Raw genomic sequence first — 20524 nt, 5'->3', positions numbered from 1 at the left:
TGGAGTTTCTTTGACTCAGAAAGAAACAGAAGAATTGAATGAATGAAAAGCAGTGAGGCATACACTTGCATGTGGTAAAGCCATGGACCATGAGGCTGAAGGCTGCACAGAAGTGTACCAGAGGAATTTTAAATATTTGGTGAGACAACTGCAGAGCAGATGTGCATCAGAGACTGAAAAATAAAAAGCTCTCGTGGTGCGGAGCAAAAGAAACAAAGCATCATGTGGTTCTTTACCCAGCTACACATGGCGGCTAGACAGAAAGTTGGGCTGTAGCAATCTGGGCAGGTGAAACCAAAAATGAAAGCCACATGCTTTGCCTCTTTAAGTTCTAGGGATGCCCAGTTGAATTTTAAAACTTAGCTAAATGTTACTGGTCTTAAAATGTTTTGGGAAAGTGCAGAATGGCCTGGATTTGAAAGTCAGCATGGCTTGAAAATCAACTAAATCTAGAAAAAAATAATAATAATTTTATAGATGTAAAGCAGTGTCATTAAAGTTGTATCATTTACAGGTATTGTTGCTAATATTTTTTTAAATAAAGAAAACTAAAATGATAAAAATAATTAAATAAAATGATATTAAAAATGGCAAAACATTTTTTTTTGTTCCAAGAAGAATCGGGACAAATCTGAACAATGGCTTCAACCAGGCCAGCAGAAACAGAAAGCTTTATTGTTGAGCTCTGGGGTGGTGAGTTTTCCAGTTTGTTGTATTTGATGATGAAGCTAATAATTACTTGGTTTATCTTCTTAAATCTTATGGTATCTTATGGTTTATCTTCTTAAATAAAGCATCAAGCCTCATAAACAAAAACCAAACAGTCATAATAAGAGAGAGATGCGTTAGGCCACAGGGAGTGGATGACTATAGACCTATGGGACAGTGGGGATGACATCACTAAAACCTACTTATTATGGTCTAATGGTGTCTTAATGGAGGTCTGATGGAGGTGCTTTAAAAGGTTCTGGATCGCTTTGGGAATAGCAGGCCATGATTTTTACAAGACCTGGGTGCTTTTCACCATAAAGCTTAATTACTTTTTTACAACTTTCAATAATTGTAACATGGGGATTTGGTTAACTGAGCCAATGAGCTGAATCGCAGTATTTAATCAAGTGATTTCTCGGACTTAAACATTACATATTCTCTTTAACATATTTTATTTAGCTTTTATGAGAAACAGAAATATTATAAAAGAATATTGAATATTTAAATCTAATATTTAAATGTGATATAATTAGTGCTGCCAACCGATTAATCATGATTAATCGCATCCAGAATAATTTTTTGTTTACATAATATATTTATGTGCACTGTGTATATTTATTATGTATATATAAATCATACAAATAATATTATATATATATATATATATATATATATATATATATATATATATATATATATATATAGAAACTATTTACATGTATTTGCATGCATACATTTCTATTCATATAATTTATATTATATATAAATATGTTTAATATATAAACATAACATTTTTCTTAAATATATACATGCATGTGTGTATTTATATATATATATATATATATATATATATATATATATATATATATATATATATATATATACAGTATATAATAAATATACACAGTACACACACATATTATGCAAACAAAAACTTATATTTTGGATGCGATTAATCACAATTAATCATTTGACAGCACTATAATAAATCCCTTCAGTTATAAATGATAACATAACTATATGTACCTTGATCAGGATCAAGGCCAAAGAAGGAGTTTTTGCGTCCGAAGCGGATGCTGAAGGCTCGGCTTGATGAGGTGGTGTTCTTCGGGCAGGACACCTGCATCAGGTTCAGATGACAGTTGGTGGGGACAAAGTCCATGCAGCCCAGAACATGAGGTTTAGTGCTCGCCTGCTTAAACATGGGCCAAGCCTTCGTCTGCAATTCCTCCACAAACTGATAGGAAAAGAATATTAAAGCACTATGAGACAGCATTTGCATAGTTTTTTTAATGCCTTTCATTCCATTTTTAATTATCAATTAGATTTAAAACATGGTCACTCATGTCTCAAAACTGTATAATCCACACTGCACTAGGGAATACGATAAAACAGTAACAGCAAGACAGATGTCACACCTGTTTGTAGCTGCAAATGCGTTTTTCTATGCTCTCTAGCTTGGTGTCACAGATGTTTCGAAACTCAAACTGTGGCATGGTCACCACTTTCTCATTCTGAGCCATTAGCTGCCGGCAGCACTTCACAAACAGACTGTCGTCCTTCACAAAGGCCTCCAGTATCTGAGAGCATTCAAAATACACACAAGAACATGTGATAGGTTAGAGAAAACAACTTCCTTTGAATGTCTATCTTGAAATCTAATATATACAGCATAAAGACAAGCACAATTATGGGTCATCAAAAAACTAAATTCAGAAATTAAACATTTAGCATTAAACCGTGATCTGACCTTTGCAGCCATGTTGAAGCAGCCCTTGGGTTCCACCATCTTCTCCAGCACACAGTGTTTGATTCCTGCTGTGCTGACATACTCGTACACAACCCCATGTTCCACATGAACATTGTCCACATTCAGACTGACTGAAGGAACATCGTCAGAGATGGATAACTGTTCCAGCCTTCTTACAGAGCCTAGAAAATCCAAAGAACACACAAGTGTAAAGAATCAAACGTGTTCAGGACATCGCTTGACATTACAATGACATTAAATTTTTTTTATTTTTTTTAAAAATGTGACATTTTAATTTCATTGTGGAGTTTTACTTTTAATTTCAGTTAAGTTTTATTTTACATTATTCATAAATAGTTGCATATATATATAATCTCTTGCATCTTTTCACATTTTTTGATTTTAGTCAGGTTTGAGAGATTAATCAGTTTGTACTTTATGTGAATTCACACAAGAGGCTAATGATGTCAATGATCCACCACTGGTCAATTGCCTTTGCACAAGTTCACCACACATGAACTTTGGTACTTAGCCGAGGACAAAATGTCTTCACACAAGCTTGCATTCACAAATGCGAATGACACTGGATCTAAAGTTCCCATGGCTTTTGTATTCATAATAGTTTCCGTTAATGACAATAGCTTTTTGGGTACACCTGTAATTTGCCAAAAACGCACTCAGACACACTACCTGTTCCATTAGTGCAGCCATCATCTGAATCTGAGCCATTCTCAAACCCCCTAAAAGACATCTGCTCTTCCACATCCTCATACACACGGTACACCCACTGACCACAGCTCTGCGGCAGAAGAAAAAACAATATCACAAAGGGAGGAAACAGGCACTGTATATAGTGTCAGAAGCAAATAACCTCTGGGATCACCATATGTGGACCACATAGCCTATTAAAAAAAAAAAACATAATGCAGTGTTGATTCTCACAGTGTCTTGCTGCTCCAGGACAGGCTGATGGCCACTAAAGTGCTCCAGGACTTCCTGATAGCTGCTCTGGTTCATGTTGTTGCCGTTGACTTTAAGGACACACTGACCAGGCTGAAGACCCCCAGCTGCTGCCTCAGAGCCTGTATACACACAAAAATGATGCCTATAATGTACAACGACCTTAACCAAACAAATGAAAGATGTCAAATGGATGATTCTGAAGTTAGAAGGTTGTATATTTTTCGAACCCAAATGTGTATGATGTGATGATAGCGTTGACTATACATCGTTTTATATTTGTACAGAACAACATAGCCATGCATAGCCTATGTTGTACTTCAATGCATTTAAAATGATTTGTGGGTTTTTGAATGATTTTGCTGTTTATTTCTGGCCTTTTGACATCTGTATTCTTGAAAAATAATTTTGGCATCTATGGTTCCATGAAGAAACTTTAACATCCATATAACCTTTCCATTTCACAAAAGGTTCTTCATGGCGGAAAACAGTTCTTCAGATGTTCAAACTAAGAAAAATTGGTTCTTTTAAGAACAGTTTATTGAAAAGTTCTTTGGGGAACCAAAAATAAAAACAACAACTGTTTGGAACCTTTATTTTTAAGAGTGTATCGTTTTATATGTACTCCCAGGTACCTGTCCTAGTATATCAGCTTAGTAAAACAAGACAGATCATAAATTTATGTACATAATGATAGCGTATGAGACAAAGAAAATATTCACTTGAGTGCTGATAATAAAAAAAAAATTGATGTAGAGACTTCCAATTTGAAATTTAAACAAGAACATATTTATGAGACAAGAACTTATGATTAGTGTTTATTAACAGGATGATTTCACATATTCTTACCTCTGCTTTGAATAGACCACTTACTCTGGAATTTACACCCCTTGTATTCAGGGGCACTTGAAGTGATGAAAGCTCCCATAATGACACATCATAAATCTCTACTTTTGTCTAAGCGCCGTGAAGAAGAGCTAACGGCTTTGACTTCAAAAAGCTCCTAGATTGCACTTTTTAAATCCAGAAACATGTGCAGGGATTCTGAGTTTGGGTTCAAATGCTGAAGAGCACCAGATGTTGATCACATGACCACAGCTATTTATAGTACATTAACATCTGTCTGGCAGGTCAGATGGAGGGAATGCATTGCTCAATTCAGAACAACACGTGTGAATTTTTATGGGAAAAATCTGAATGCTCTGGGTTTTGAGGCCATAATCACTTTGCATGTGAATGTGATATGATGTGCATGCTTGTTTTGATCATTACAAAAAACGAGGACTCACCTTTCTTAACTGCATGAACGTAAGGTGGACAAGAACCGCAGAGAACAAAAGGAAGAGTGCCATGAACATCTGGGATCTTCACAATCCTGTCATATACACACAAAGACATGAGATAAGCACATAAGCTAGGCTCTTTTGTCCCTTTTATTTATGCAACATGACATGAGCAAGAGTGTTGCTGTACTGGATGTATTCTGTGTTACTTAACAGAATAGCTTTTTTTTTCCAAAAACATCATTGTGTCTACACTGAGGAACAAGAAGTGCTGGCATGCTTAAACATTAATGAACACTCTTTTGAAAACAACAGTGTTTTGCAGTGTGCTGCTCTCCTGCATGTAACTAACACCAGTAGTGTCCTTTTACACTCTACCCGGCTACATTTAACACGTCTGTGTGTCTGTGCATAAGTATCTGATTTCTGCAATGAACGTGGACTTACTCTTTGTTCTTGGTGGCCACCAGCAGTCTGAGCGAGCGGCGTATACAGAAGGACTGGTTGATCATGGTCTCCACCTCAGAAAAAGGCCTTAGGAACACCAGGTCCTCATTAATGGAGTAGATCTTCCTACCCAGCTGCAGGCCTGCCATCTGCACCAAAGAAAAAAAGATGAAAACAAAGGAAATAAATACCAAGAATCCAGCTAACAAACAATCACAAATGAAGAGAAATAAATTAGGGTGTCCCTCATTACAATTTTCTTTGATGTGCGTTAGGATTGGGAGAGAGACAGAGAGAAATGATTGATGTTGATGAGGATTAAAGAGAGATGAGTGGTGTTGAGGATTAAAAGATTGGCAGACAGAACTGAGAGAACCTCACACCTTTATGGCAAAAGAGCTTTATATGGCTTAAAACCTTTATAAAATATAATCAGCACTTTCAGATTACCAAGCAGTTCATTTGAAAGTGACAATTAAAAATGTGTGATTGTAAGGAAGAAAGGAAGTAGAAAGAAAAGAAAGGAGGAAGGAACAAACTAACGAGAGGCAGGAAGGAAGAAGGAAAAGAAGGGATGAAAGGAGGAAAAAACAAGGAATGTACAAGAAAGGGACGAGAACAAAAGAAGAGAAAGAAAGAAAAAAACGCCTTGTAATCTGTAAGAAACAGAAAAAATGGGATGAAAAAACAAGAAAGAAAAGTTTTGAGGAAAGAGAAGGGAAAAAAGGTAAGTGTGAGGACTCTGTGGAGAATATGATGGGACATGCTTAATTGCTTCTCCCAGATCTCCAGAGACCATAGCTGTGAAGACAGAGGGAGTAGAACGAATTAAGCAAGCGTGTCTTGGACCCGACACATGATCTGAACGGCCTGTGACGTAAGTGTCAGTACATACAGCACTTCCTCTCATTCACTGGATTAATCACCATTACATCACACTCTCATCTTCTGCAGATGCTCCTGTGAGCAGCAAGTGTGACACTTGAATACAGACAAAATGTCTCGTGTCAGGTCTAACAGGCGCAGTGGGGATAAAATTAGTGGTGGTTTACATCTTAACCATAATTATCTACCAATAGAATATCTGGCAGAGCTGTACAGAGCATGAACAAATATGCCTGTGCACTGAAAATAATGCATTCGAGTTGAAGAGGTCCTCCTTCAAATGACAGATAACAATCAAGATTTATTTCCCAAAGGCAGATTTATCAGATTAGAGCCACACTACACATCCAACAAAAGACCTGGGAACAATCAAGGTTAGTTTAGATGCAAAAAGAGTCCTTTTTTTCATGTTAACAAAAAAGGTTCTAGATATAAAACCAAGTCTCATTTAGCAATTACATTTGACATAGTTTTTTTTAGCCTTTTTTAATCATACAGTATTACTAAGTATTACTTTAATGAACCAGTGCTAAATGTGACTGATGATCAGACAGTGAAAACAGTTTTTTAGGTTTTCTTACTCTCTGAAGGACACCAGTTCATATATAAGGATAGAATTTCGGTGAAAATGCCTTATAAGAAAGAAAACACCACTTACTAGGGAAAATCCCAAATGTGGCAGACTGTGGGACTCAAGCCAACCATTGGCATGTATTTTGGGTTTGCTGAGTCACTAATATTTTTTTTGTATAGGTCAGAGAAATGTGGAGAACTAGGATGCGGTTACCCAAACTCATACCTCTGCATATGAGCCCCTGGTCACACTCTTCACTACGATGGCCTTGTTCTTCTCTTCAATCTCAAACCCATAGTCCTCCTCTTCAGGATGGATCTGTACACGGACAAGAGAAACACAATACAGCACAAGAGAGCAGGTTGCATCTCAAAATAAATGCAGAATGGAACGGAAAAAGAACGTGTTACTTTCAGGACTCAATTTGAGATTTAGCAGCTTGGTGCCACACTGAGAGAGCAGCAGCGTTTGTGAAAATGTGTGAACAAGCTATGCATCCTGTAGTCCAAAAGCTGTTTGAGGTGTTAAGTCTTTTCTTCTAAAAATAACCTAACAATAATTTGTTCAAATGTGGCACAGCTGCATGTTAATAGGTCAGCGCAGGTGCTAAAGGAATTATCACGGATGAAAGATATACTGGTTGTAGGTCATATCTGGATCATAACAAGGATATAATGCTCAGTTTCTCCACAGCTACACACGAGATGGGATTTTATGTGCTTTTATTATCTAAGAGTTAAAGCAGAGCATGTTTACCAGCCCTGTAAATGCCTTCCTTTGTTTTATTTCTATCCATCAACCCCTATTTTCTCTGAAAATCTGCAGTGGCGTAAGGTCCTGACGTCTGAGAGAGTCGACTGAGGAGGGTAAATCGAGAAGCTCTTAGCATCTGAACAGAGGACAGAGTGCAAGATTTTCATGATCTGGAGGAGGAATCTGTCAGTCTATAAGGGATGATAGACTAGTTTGTAAAGGTCATGGTAATTACTGATGGATGAGGAGGGTCTTAATTGGCACGGAGGAGAAAAATCAATGCATGGATGATGGTTGTGCTTGAGTGTGTGTAGTAGCATAAGTATGTGCCTATAAATATATGGGTAAGTTTGTTAATGTGTTACTTTCAACATAAAATGACTGGGTTTTCTGTTTCCTTATGTTAGTATTGTTGATACTGCGGCCAGTTTGTCAATCTGATATCTTCTATATCTTGTCAAGCTACACATAATTTAAGTAGTCAAACATATTTTTACTATGAGAACAGGATCTCAACTAGCAATCAATTAGGATCACTATCATTTCTCAACAAAAAAGATACCACAATTGTACTCACTTGAATCAGTGAATAATTTTTGAACCATTTGATTTACATGAACCGTCCAAACAAACTGATTTACCAGAATGAATCAAACTAATCAAAGCTACATTTGAGAGAAACGACCGGAAAGAAGCTTAGATCATGTCAATGCCATAGGTCACTTGAGCTATAAAGCAACATATAAAGAAGTACGCTCGTGTTATTACAAAAGCTACAGCATTTCGAAATAAGTTCAGCTACTGTTACGCTACTGAAAAATGTGGTTAATTTAGTTGCATTGCTAGTTATCCCTCAACACTGCTCTCCACGGGGGAGAAACACCTGCTGTGTGCATGTCTGTGTATCTCACCACTAAGGATTTGGCAAGGATGTTCTCGATGAGTTTGAAGTCACTGCGAAGCTGTTTACTCTTGGAGCTCGTACCCTCCGTCTCCTCATCGGCGTAGAAGCGGAAAAACTGTGACTCATCCTTGAATTCACTTTTCTCCAGAACTGCAATGCAAAGTTTGATTTGAATTCAACTGAGATTAAATAAAAAATAAAAAAAAATAAAAACTTTTCACAGTTTTATAAACAGGTAAAACAAAACACTCAGTGCTGATCATATCTGCTGATGAGAAAACGATTTGACAGTGTGAAATGGGCCGGTTGCATCACCCTTCAGTTCCCGTCAAAACAACTCATAATGTCTGTGGGATTGATGTTTGGGCAAATCTGAGGCGAAGGATGAAGGCAGAGGATTTAATGGGAGGTTTTTCCCTCTCAGGAAGAGATGGTGACAGTGTGTGTGTGTGTGTGTGTGTGTGTGTGTGTGTTTTCAGGAACTCTGTAGAGACAGGCTGTTCTGTCTGTGAATTCCAAGCAAAATATTGTTGTGGACTGTTTTGGAAGTTGAGATCCGACATGGCTGCAAAACACAACTCTGACAGGAGGCTTGTGTCTATGAGCATGTGTATCTTATCAGAAAAATTTATTTTCCCATTATTGTGACAGAGTACAATATCAGTCATCAGAGGCCCCAGATGTTATTGCAACAGCTGTTTACATCTAAAACACACTCATTTCTCTTCATTTTACTCTCTGTGTCTCTCATACTAACAAAGTATGAGACACATTCAGAGTGTGATGTTAAAAAGAGATAACTGTAAAACACCACACTGTAAAACTCTGCTGCACTTAATGCACTGATCAATGAATTTAGAGAAAAAAAAAAAAGATAACACTTGGCTGTTACATAAGCATTATAAAACAAATAGTACCGGCCCTTGATTATGATTGGCTGAGTCACCTTCAAAAATGTAAAATACTATACAAACATCCTTTTGATTTTGTTACATCAGTACTACTAAACCACTATGTGTTGCTTAGCTGTTCAAAATCACTATAAACCATAGCTTCTTGGGGCTTATTGCTTTTTAAAAACACTGCTAGATTAATTATTGCTGCATTATACAAGTTATTGATTGGATGGAGACAGAGCTTGCAATAGATTGTAAGAAAGGTTCAGGGTTTCAGTGAACTGAAATGACACACGTCACAAGAGAAAAGTCTATTGTGTCGCAGAAAGATTGCATTTTGACATTTTGCTGAAAAATGATAAGGTTAAAAAATTTAAAATAATTAAACATGCATGAATGAAATAATAAAATACATGATGAATTTCAGTCAAATTTAATTTCATGAGTAATTCATAAATCCTCAAGTTTTTGAATGGGGAAATATTGTTTTTTCATAGAAAATTTGGGTAAAAATACTTCATGACACTATAAAAATCATTTTAAGTGTTCAGACATAGCAGTTCTTGGCAAATCTGCTAACATTATAACAATAACAGACCCAAAACCTCATCATGATTTTATATGAAGACTGTCAAGTACAGCTAATATGTGTACATAGAGACTGACCATGGTGCATGAAACCAGCATTGCAGAGTCCAACACCAAGGGTCACTGCATCTTCACGGCTTGTGCTGTCACCCTGAAGAAGGAAATCATGTTAAACGGCTTTTGTGTTTGGAATGAAATTACACAATGAAGCAGCTGTGAACATTAAACTGTAAATAAGTAGACATTAAATTAGACCAGAAATAGGATATAAATCGTGTACAGAAACCCAAAAACAATGAGCTGAAAGATGAACAGAAAGTGAAAAAGCAAAAATGGAGTGTGTTTGTATGTGTGTGTCCATTCTTGTGTTACCTGTGACATAAGCCATTCCACTAGTTTGCTAGCTGGTATGACAGATTTGAAGGTTTTCAAATGATGATCTCGGTCTCTGTATATAAAGAAGAGTTTAAAAATCTTCGCAACTGTCCAGACGTTAGCAAAAAAAAACATCTGACATCTGACTACAAGAGAAAGCAAAAGATCAGGGGATTTCTAAAAAGATATATCACTGGAAAAACCCAAATTAGGCCTTTTATACTTCTAATATAATTGATATAACAACAATGGAAATGTCACAATTCAATGACTGTGTTGAAGCGGGTATTGACTGAGTATTGACGGGTATTTAGTGGCAAAGGTGGGTTTAAGCCCAGCTAATGGAGATCAATGATCTGGAAATATCTTCTATCAGCTCAGATCTTTTATTACCACTAGGTCCCAGATTGCTCCAGGGTGGTCTGTCCTTGCAATTAGTGTAGTGTAATTAGTGAGCTGGACTGTAAGTCGCTTAAAAAGATAAAAGGTATCCGATAAAGGGCAAGTAACTAACACGTTCTGTGTTCATTTGTGGATCTGAGATCAGACTTGGTCCCAACTGCAGTTCAATGGCCTCCCTCGCACATTATGTGAGATATCAAGGGTGAATGGTGACAGAAAAGCAATATGACCCTGCAGTCCACTCACACACATACACACACACACACACACACACACACACTCTCATGTGCAGCTGGCCAAGGTGAATCTATGAAGTACAAACGAACGTGTCTCATCTTTTAACGACAGTTGCAATTAAACTTTCGTTTATTAAAAATCATTTGTATTTGCAATGCTTCTTTCCATGTTTAAGAAAAGAGTGTTAACAACACATATTGTCAGAAACTTGAATACAAATCATAATGCTTTAATAACAGTGTGAATAAAGTAATGGTTTTGTCTATTGAGTGTGAAGTATATCATAGAATATATAATAGAGTCACTTACTTGATAACAGGTGTGAAGAGGCTGTGGAGACGACAGTAAAGTCTCACTCCCTGTCGGACACACAAACACTCATATAAAGCATTTGCAGCAACAGCTGCATTGCTTTCTTCATCTCATTTACTGTTGAAATCACTGCTTGACTGAGTTGTTGACAACAATTGTTAAGTGGACCATTTTGTAGTCTTTATTTATCGAGATCATATGCACTCTAGATTCTGTTGAATTAAATCTGTAAACTGACTGGTTAAAACTGACCAAACCTAGTGAGCTGCCTACACAAACAATTTTTCCACATTAGCACAAACAGTGCATGAGAAACTTGACTCTCAATTGATTCCAATAGAGTTTGATGTTAGCACAGCACACACATACCGAGTAATATAATGCAATGCAACTTTTTAAAGTTACTTTTCAGTATTTAATGAATTTTAAGCTTATTTCTAATCACATTTCTCTCATCTTGTCTGCTTTGGATTGATTCTTTCACTGAGCTCATCGCAAAAAAAGGATATTTATCTAATCTCATGTATCATTTGTACATGAGCTATCATTTTAGCAAGTATTCTAGCGGAAATACCTTTGAGATGATGTCTTCCATTTCACTCCTGGCTTTATAAGTGCCGTCATCATACCGAAAGCGATACAACACCTGCTCGTTCTTGAACTGATGTTTATCTGACACTACGGTGGAAAAACACACACATAGATACAGTTAAATGTTGGTTATGTTTAGCCTAAACACTAAACTTCACTTCTAACATAACACAGCACCATAAGCTGGAATTGAGTTTGTGATCTATTTGTTTCTCTCACTTTGCTGCGCACAGACTCAGGCTGATAAATGTGTGGAGGTCTGTGATTAATTGAAGTGTGTGAATGCCATCGCTCCACAAAAGCCTTTTTGACCTCTCCTTGAATGCTGCCACCAATTTATTGATCGAGCACCTGAGCCCTTGTACTTGAATTCATCACTCCAATTCCTTCTGGTGTTTGTCAGTTTTCACTGTTACAATCCCCTGGCTGTAAAATAGAGGTATGATGCTCCCCAAATCTCAGGCAAATACTGCACCTCTTGAATAATTCAGAAGAATGTTGCTCTCTACCAGCATTTCATGTCATGTTACTATCCAGACTGCCGATCATCTGTAGGGGATTTCAGTGAGTGCTGGCCAACAAGGATATTTGCCAGATTTGTAGAGTGTAAATCTGTCAAATGGTGATTTTTAACAGTCCAACATTTGTATAAACAGTTAATAGATCATGTTTCATTTGGCAAGGCCGTATCAAAAAAAAGAACAGACAGCAGTTGCATTTGTGATGATGAAACCAAGCAATACTCAAAAACACGATGAAATATATTGGAGCTGAGAAAGGATGAAAGAAAAAAGGACAGAAAAAGAGAGAAGACACTGAGAGAGAAAAAGAATAATAGATTTGTATGAAGTAATAGCGATTACAATTAGTAATTTTACAGTGATGGGTCACGATGTTTGACTAATCAATCATTAGTCTTGTTTAGGTATAAATTTAGCTATTTATAGCCAATTGATATAGAGCTTTGATTATGTCGACAGATGTTCATGGAACCCACCAGCTGGTCAATTTTGAAAATGTTTTGCACATTTGAATATTTCAATACCATAGTACTATATTTCACATTTACATAGTACCCTAAAGTAATTAAAAATTATACTACTGGAATACCATGGTCCATGTCCAACAAAATCAAGGTAACAACACAATTTTCTTCAAGGGAGAACCTTCTCTTACCATGATGGATGATGCCGTTCTCCAGGAGAGCTTGACCCAGGTTGATTCCCTCCTCAGCCTTACTGATCTCTCCACTCTCCAAGAGCCATGAGACAAACTCACTGAGGACACACAGAGACAACAGCTGTGTCAGTCTGCACATAACACAATGCTGCAACACAAACGCATGATAAAGAAAGGATTTATGAGCCCCTAGTCAAAAGGTACTTGGGAACTTGGATTCACTCAATCCTCCAGAGTGACTGGTCAAGACAGGTGAAAAGTTCACCAAGAACACAAATCAATATGATATCAAGCTGCATTCCACCCTCTTAAGGACTTAAAAGTTCAAATATCACAAGTAGGGTTCACATATTGCTTTAGTTTCAGGAAATAACTTCAACCAAACATTTTAAATTAATTTAATAAATTATATGTTTATTTATTAAATATTTCATACATATATAATATATATACAAAATTATATTAGATATAAACTCATTTGCTAATATCACTAATTAGCATTTTGCTAACTAATTAGCATTTTGTTAATATCCAGTATCTAATTACATTTTATTTTTGTTCATATCTATGATATAATATAATACAATATAATATGAAGAGTTCATTTGCAAAAACTCATAACATAATAACAGTAAAAAAAAACATGATTTTTGAAAATTTAAAATATAGTATATATATATATATATATATATATATATATATATATATATATATATATATATATATATATATATAAGTATTATACGTACACACACACACACACACACACTTCTGTAGCTAGAATACTGTATATGCTAGCTAGTCTGATCAACTGCCAAAATACATTAAATTATAAATGGGTTTTGATGAGGGCTGGGGAGGAATTTCAGCAATTACATGTGTGAGGTGGTTAGTTGTGAATCTAATGTTGTGTGTGATTGCATGTGTGTGACTTCATGCCTGAAATGTGCATGACTGATGCATGAGAAACTGTGAATCTCATTAGACTCAGGGACAGAGATAAGCAATGTGTAAACAGTTATGACGCCTTAAAGGAAATGTGCGAAGGGTGTGTTAGTGTGTGTCTGTGTGTGTCCTTGAAATGTTGAGCGACAGCAGTGAGGGGAGAGGGGTCAGATGAAAGGATGGGTTAACAGATGGAGCAGGAGGAGAAGAGAAGATGCGGGTGCCAAAGGCGCCCCACATCCACCCAGTACAGTAAGACGACCAGATTCTCCATTCATATCTCACCTGAATACACAACTGATCTGCCCTTCCTATCTCCTCCAAATCAGCTGACGACATGCACAACTTAATGAACTCTTTTAAAATACTTCACCTTCATAAATCTTTACCCTTCACCATCAAACACTAGACAGCGATGACAATACTAGCTAATACTGCTTATCTATGCAACTCAACAGTACTACCAAAAACAATATAAGTGAGAAATATTAGCACAATTGTGCATAATACTGTAGATCATATTGATTCTGTGTTTTGAGTGAGTGTGATTACTCTGTCAAGTATGTGGTCTCCCAAACTCCCAAAAACAAACAGTTTTTAAGTGTTAAAATAATGCTACCACAAAAGAAAAGAATATTAACCAATTACAGATGCGTTTCAGCAGCTGCATTGACCTTTAATAATAATAAAACAAACTGTCAAACTGTTTAAATCAATAAAAGGGTGGTAATCACACAATCCAGCCCTTCACACAAATCCAAACAATAAATGTTTATGATGTGGGTTATGAAGATCTTACGGACTGCTTACAAAGCCTTTATGTGCAGCTCTGCAGAGGAAGTTCACAGAGGAGAGGGCAGTCAGGCCCATGAAAGAGTAGTGAAATGAAACAGACAGTGAGTCTGCTGTGATTACATAAGTCTCTAATTCAAATTGGCAGGAAAGGGAAGGGGTGGAGGTGGGCGTCTCTGGGGAGAATTAATTAGTGTTTATGTAACTCATTAATATTCTCCACAGCTAATGCACACAGAGCCCTTACACATGCCGTAGATGTGTGTGTGAGAATTTATCTATATCTGTCTGATATATGTATGTATGTGTGAATGTGACAGACAAGGATATAATGAGATATTAGTTTACTGAATACAAGTGAAGCTTTACTCACAGCATATAATTTGGATGTGGCCATTAGTTTGTAAAAAAATTAAATGAAATGTAGTAATAATAATAAACATGTTTACAGAAATACACGTAGAGTTCAGAAATGCAAGACATGTAAAGCTTGCATATATATAAAAGCACTATTATTTGAACTGCAAAAAAAAATAAAAATCTTAAGCAGTGGAACTGCTGTTCTGAATGGATTAACTTTTAGTTATGCGTTACCAATGTTTTTCTTGTGGGTGTATTTTTCACTCATAATTCACCTTCATCTAAACAGCCCTTTTTTATATCCTTTCAAGCGTTATGCAACAATGCCAGGATTTATCATGGATATATGGTCACAACCGGAGTTGAATAACTGGATAACTCCGCATCGACAAGGTTAGTGAACAATCTTATCATACCAGTCTCATGAATGCAACCTTTTTTGTTTTAGCAAACTGAGGGACAAGTCAAAAAGATTTTCTGTGAATACAAACAGCAGATGCTTTCAATAGAGCATAAGTTGTACTGAACCTGAAACATTCCTTTAATGCTTTGGCCATTTGAAGCTATTTACCATGCCAATAAAGCTTTAGGTTACTGCAGTAAGTAAAATGAAATTAAATAAAAACATTTACGTCAAAATATAGTTGTGATCTTTTAAGTATCAAAATCTCATTATATTTTGAAGTAAATTCTCCAACATAAGCACAATAGTTAAAAATAAACAGTGGTTCAAGCAAGACAGAGATGAGAGAAAGAGCCAGAGTCTGAGCAGTAGCAGAGCGTTTGTCCATATTAACAGCTGAACTGCTCGGCTGTTCCTGGAAGGAGTCGGATTGTGTTCTATTCTGAGATAGATGCGCAAGCCAGCGAACAACAGAGCCAATCACAGCTGCTTTCACCTGGACCACCGAGGCTGAAACGCACAAATAATTGTGTTCTGAGGGAGCAGTGCGCAATTCATCCAGTCAGGTGTTGACAGGAGAACAACAGCACAGCTGAGGCCGTGAGGCCAGCGACAGTTTGCTATTAAGCCACTTTAGCAGAAGTGCTACTTCAACTGTATTTGAACTAGTCAAGTTAACCTTTTTTTTTTAAACAGCTACTGTACACTACAAGATGCCAACAATCAGTAAAATTAAATAGTACACTGTTGTTTGTAATCAGCAGTTATCGGTTTGTGACTGTAAAAGCTACACCTAAGCTACTCACGCTGCTGAAAATGTAGATAAAGTTAGTAGCATTTGCTACTTTGAGTTACTGACTCCCAACACTGCACGGCAGAAAGGTTCTGCAGATTTATGAATCAATTTACTGAGGCTCATATCTGATCTTGTGAATTTTTGCGGCCATTTAAACTAGATTGCATCAATATAATAGATTTAAATGGACCACAGCATTTTTTCCCTTATCTACTAGTGCAGTGCAAAAAGGGAATTTTAATTGGTGTGAGGAATCTCTCCTCTCAACTCCCAAACACACACACACACACACACACACAGTATTTGGAAGTTTAATGGCGCACATAGCACTCATTGTTCATTCATGGTGTTGAAAGACTGGTTGAGCAAGCAACAGAAAGAAAGAGAGAGGGAAAAATAAAGAGATACACAGAGAGAAAAAGAGAGAGAGACTGAATGCAGATTTCTCTCCAATGAAGGTTTTTTTGCTGAGAATGTCTGTGTCCAATGGGGTGCTTGGCAGTGAGCTTGGGAAAGCATTTACAAGCGCTAAGTGAGAGTGTGTGTGTGCGTATGCATTTTCATTCATGCAGGGGCCTCTTGGATTAGGATGACTTGCAAGATATTCAGGAGACAGTCAGACGGTGTAAAAGCAGCTGAGGGAAGGTGCATGGAGCGAGCCAATCACTGGCATGGGAACTGTCCAGTCATAAGGTGAACCCTTCTGTAAATGAGAATCTCTAAAATGCATTACATAATGTTCAAACTTACTTTCCCAAGAAGCACTTGGGTACAATGGTGAGTTTCCTGCGGCGGTCTTTGATGAGGTGGCGGCTCTTGGTCATCATCATATGGTAGAGCTTCTCTCCCTTCTCTGCGATCATGACGTAGGCATCACGCTCCATCCCAAGCTTCAAACCTGACAATAAATATAAGGGAAAAAAAGAGTCAAGAACAACAACGCGCTTCATTCACTACACAAGCGAATTGTTTAATTAAATTGTTTAATTGTAGAACTGCATTTTTTGGCAAATAAAAAAAACATTTATACAAATTAAAATATATTTAGAAGCATGGGCCTTATTTATTAAACATGCAAATAGTTTAATTAAATTGTTTAATTGTGCTATTTTGTAATTATCGTACATGTTGTCATGTTGTTCATTCTTAAAAAAAAAAAAAAATTATGAATGATCTTGTAAAAGTTATTTTATGAATAAATCCAAATGTGCAGGAATTTTTTTTTTTTTTTTTTTTTTTTTTATCTCAGTTTGCTTCACCTGCAACCCAAGTCAGATGTGCACAATTTTTCATAGAGAAGCATAAAAGTCTCATTTAGCAAGCATAAGTGGTCTTGCGGTTAAAAATAAACATTTTTAATAGCAAGTTTGTGGAAGGAACTGAACTGGTCTGAATGTAAAAGAAACCATTTTAGACAGTTCTGCTGTATAATTACAGTTTATTCCTCGAGCGTCACTTACTAGCTGTTTCACTAAATCAGTGTGGGTGTTGCTGTGTCAGTTAATGTTTAGGTGAGGCTGAGAGGAAACACTGGTTTAACTGATTTTATTATAAGACACGGGTTTGGAAGTGTTTGTGTGTTCACACATGCATGCTGATATTTGAGGTATTTTGGTGGTTGAAGGTGCTGAGACTCACAAAATCTTTATCAGCATTCTACATACAAGCCACACACCATACACAAAATTAAACTTAATTCTATTCAGCAAATGCCATCATCAAATAATAAAAAAACTACTCATAATCATTCTCTTGCTACACTTCTGGTTGAGTGGCATGATGTAGTTAATAAGGTGAGAAGAGATACAGCTACAGATGCAGATAAAGACCTCTACCAAAATATTTGAAGTTTCCTGAAAACAACATCACTGCATATTAAAAACTGTGCAATAGTGCAATGCAGCTGAAAACAGCCTTGTTTATATTAGCAACGCAGCCAGAGTCAAGCTGCAACGGAAACGGAGCTTCACACAAAGGAAATACTTTATAAGGCTGTTTGTATGTTGCCTAATGCAACGAATCCTTCAGTCAAAGAAAACATTCACGTTTTTACCATACATTTAAACAAAAGGTGATGTTAAAGAGAGAGACTATCAATGGGATTGCAGCTGATGCGGGAGGTGGGACGTGCTCAGATGTGGCGGCAGCTGGCATGGCTCTCATTCAGAGCTCTTTACTGTGTCTGAGACCCCAGAGAGAGGGAAGCCACCGGCAGCTGCAGCTCTCGCTCACAAAGAGTTTTTTGAGGAGGTGTTCGTGACAGCTGTACGTGGCTCCAATTCAATCAAGTCTCGGCAAAGAGGCAACACATTATTAAAAATGGCTCCTCAGAAATAACCCTGCTGAAGCATAATTTCCACCTTGGCATCTGTAGGTCTGACGCTGAAGAGCAATTTTAGAAATGAGCAAGCCTTCATTTCAAACCCCAAATCTTGATTTTTCTTTTCTCCCTTATTTTGAACCGCCGATTTCAAACAGTGCACACCAACACGAAATGGATGAACGTAGGTATAAATTCAGGGAATGTTCACCTACATTCTTCAAAATAAATACATTTTTATTTAAAAAATTTTTTTAAATAATGTCACCATTTAACATCTATTTTTCTACAATTATTTAAAAAATACTAATGAATTATTTAAAGGTATCTTTTAAGCAGACTATGCATGTGTAATGCGTTATTCAGATTTGCTTTTAAATGAAATCTTACACTCCAGATGACCAGAATTCCTAAATTGGAGCCACTTGTGAATGTCAAGCTAAGTATTAATCGGAACATGTAATTCAATGAAGTCTTGTACAGAGCATTGAAGAGAGCGCTGGCTAAAGATCTGGATGGTCAGAGAGGTGTGACTGATGTGGCACCTGTTGAAATGGGCTCCGATTTCAAATGCTGGAAACCTGATACGCTCCATAAAACTTCTGCTTTCATCTGGCATCGCAGCATTAAAGTGACGTCTCACTCTACCGCCAACTCACCGCATTACAATACTCTGGCTGAGGACTTTGCCTTGGACACTGGTAACTGATCCTACAGACTAATACTCCATGCTGAAACATAAGAGCTGCAATCAGAAAGGGCTCTGTGGTATTTGGGGTTTTACTGCTATGATCATGTGACCTAACAATCAGAACAACCCTGTAGTAAAAGCCTCAAAAGCAGAGATAACAAGAACAGGTGTCCAGCAGAGGACAGGTGTTTCATATCACAACAGAAAAAATAAAGAAAATTCCACATAAAAAGATACTAGGTATAGCAGAATGCAGGATGCTAAAATACAATGCACAGTGGAAATTGGTTCATTCCTATTCAATAAATATTTGCTTTGATAAGTATGATTATTTAGTAAATGTTGTCACTAGGACAGGCAATTGATCATTTAAAAAAATATATATAATTTCAAATAACTTTCTAAATATATTTTTTACAATCATTTCATGGGCAGGTGCATCTCAAAAAAATTAGAATATTGTGAAAGTAAATTTTTTTCTTGTAACATTTCAAAAAGTGAAACTTTCATATATTTTAGATTCATTACATGTAAAGTAAAACATTTCAAAAGTTTTTTGTTTTATATTAGAATATTTCCTAAGATCAATCAAAAAAAGGATTTGCAAAACAGAAAAGTTCAAGTTCTTTAAAGTATGTTTATTTATGCACTCAATACTTGGTCGGGGTTCCTTTAGCACAAACTCCAGCATCAGTGAGGTGTGGTATGGAAGCGATCATCACTGCTGATGCACTATTGAGACTTCAGTTTGTCTGGATTGTTGGATTGACTGTTTCTCATATTTCTCTTGAAAATATCCCATAGATTCCATACGGGGTTCAGGTCAGGCATATTGGCTGGCCAATCAAGCACAGTAATATCATGGTCAGCAAACCACTTGGAAGTGGTTTTGGCACTGTGGGCAGGTGCTAAAGTCCTGCTGGAAAAGGAAATCAGCATCTCCATAAAGCTTGTCAGCAGATGGAAGAATAAAGTGCTCCAAAATCTCCTGGTAGACGGCTGCATTGACTTTGGACTTGATAAAACACAATGGACCAACACCAGCAGACATCACAGCACCCCAAATCATCACTGACTTCAGAAACTTCACATTGGACTTCAAGCAGCTTGGATTCTGAGTCTCCCAGTCTTCTTCCAGACTCCAGACCTTGATTTCCAAATGAAAAGCAAAATTTACTTTTATCTGAAAAGAGGACTTTGGACCACTGAGCAACAGTCCAGTTCTTTTTCTCTTTATCCCAGGTAAGATGCTTCTGATGATGTTTCTGTTTCAGAAGTGGCTTGGTAGCCCTTTTCCTGAAGACGTCTGAGTGTGGTGACTCTTGATGCACTGACTCCAGCTTCAGTCCACTCCTTGTGAAGCTCTCCCA

General features: G+C 36.9%; 1 protein-coding gene across 1 annotated transcript in view; it reads right to left on the bottom strand.

The window, feature by feature from the left end:
- LOC306847987 (phosphatidylinositol 3,4,5-trisphosphate-dependent Rac exchanger 1 protein-like) overlaps positions 1–20524 on the bottom strand; it is a 67841-nt gene that overhangs the window by 15350 nt on the left and 31967 nt on the right. The window contains exons 10-24 of the mRNA XM_079382270.1: positions 16894–17041; positions 12845–12945; positions 11652–11755; positions 11075–11124; positions 10124–10199; positions 9830–9902; positions 8275–8417; positions 6836–6928; positions 5152–5300; positions 4711–4796; positions 3404–3543; positions 3152–3260; positions 2462–2643; positions 2130–2291; positions 1738–1948 (exon numbers count right to left, since the gene is read on the bottom strand). Of these exons, the coding sequence (XP_079238396.1) occupies positions 1738–1948; positions 2130–2291; positions 2462–2643; positions 3152–3260; positions 3404–3543; positions 4711–4796; positions 5152–5300; positions 6836–6928; positions 8275–8417; positions 9830–9902; positions 10124–10199; positions 11075–11124; positions 11652–11755; positions 12845–12945; positions 16894–17041 (1827 nt within the window). The remainder of the gene's footprint in view (positions 1–1737; positions 1949–2129; positions 2292–2461; positions 2644–3151; positions 3261–3403; positions 3544–4710; positions 4797–5151; positions 5301–6835; positions 6929–8274; positions 8418–9829; positions 9903–10123; positions 10200–11074; positions 11125–11651; positions 11756–12844; positions 12946–16893; positions 17042–20524) is intronic.

The sequence above is a fragment of the Barbus barbus genome (genome assembly GCF_936440315.1).
Source record: "Barbus barbus genome assembly, chromosome: 28".
Classification (NCBI taxonomy): domain Eukaryota; kingdom Metazoa; phylum Chordata; class Actinopteri; order Cypriniformes; family Cyprinidae; genus Barbus; species Barbus barbus.
This window is presented reverse-complemented; position numbering and strand designations above follow the sequence as displayed.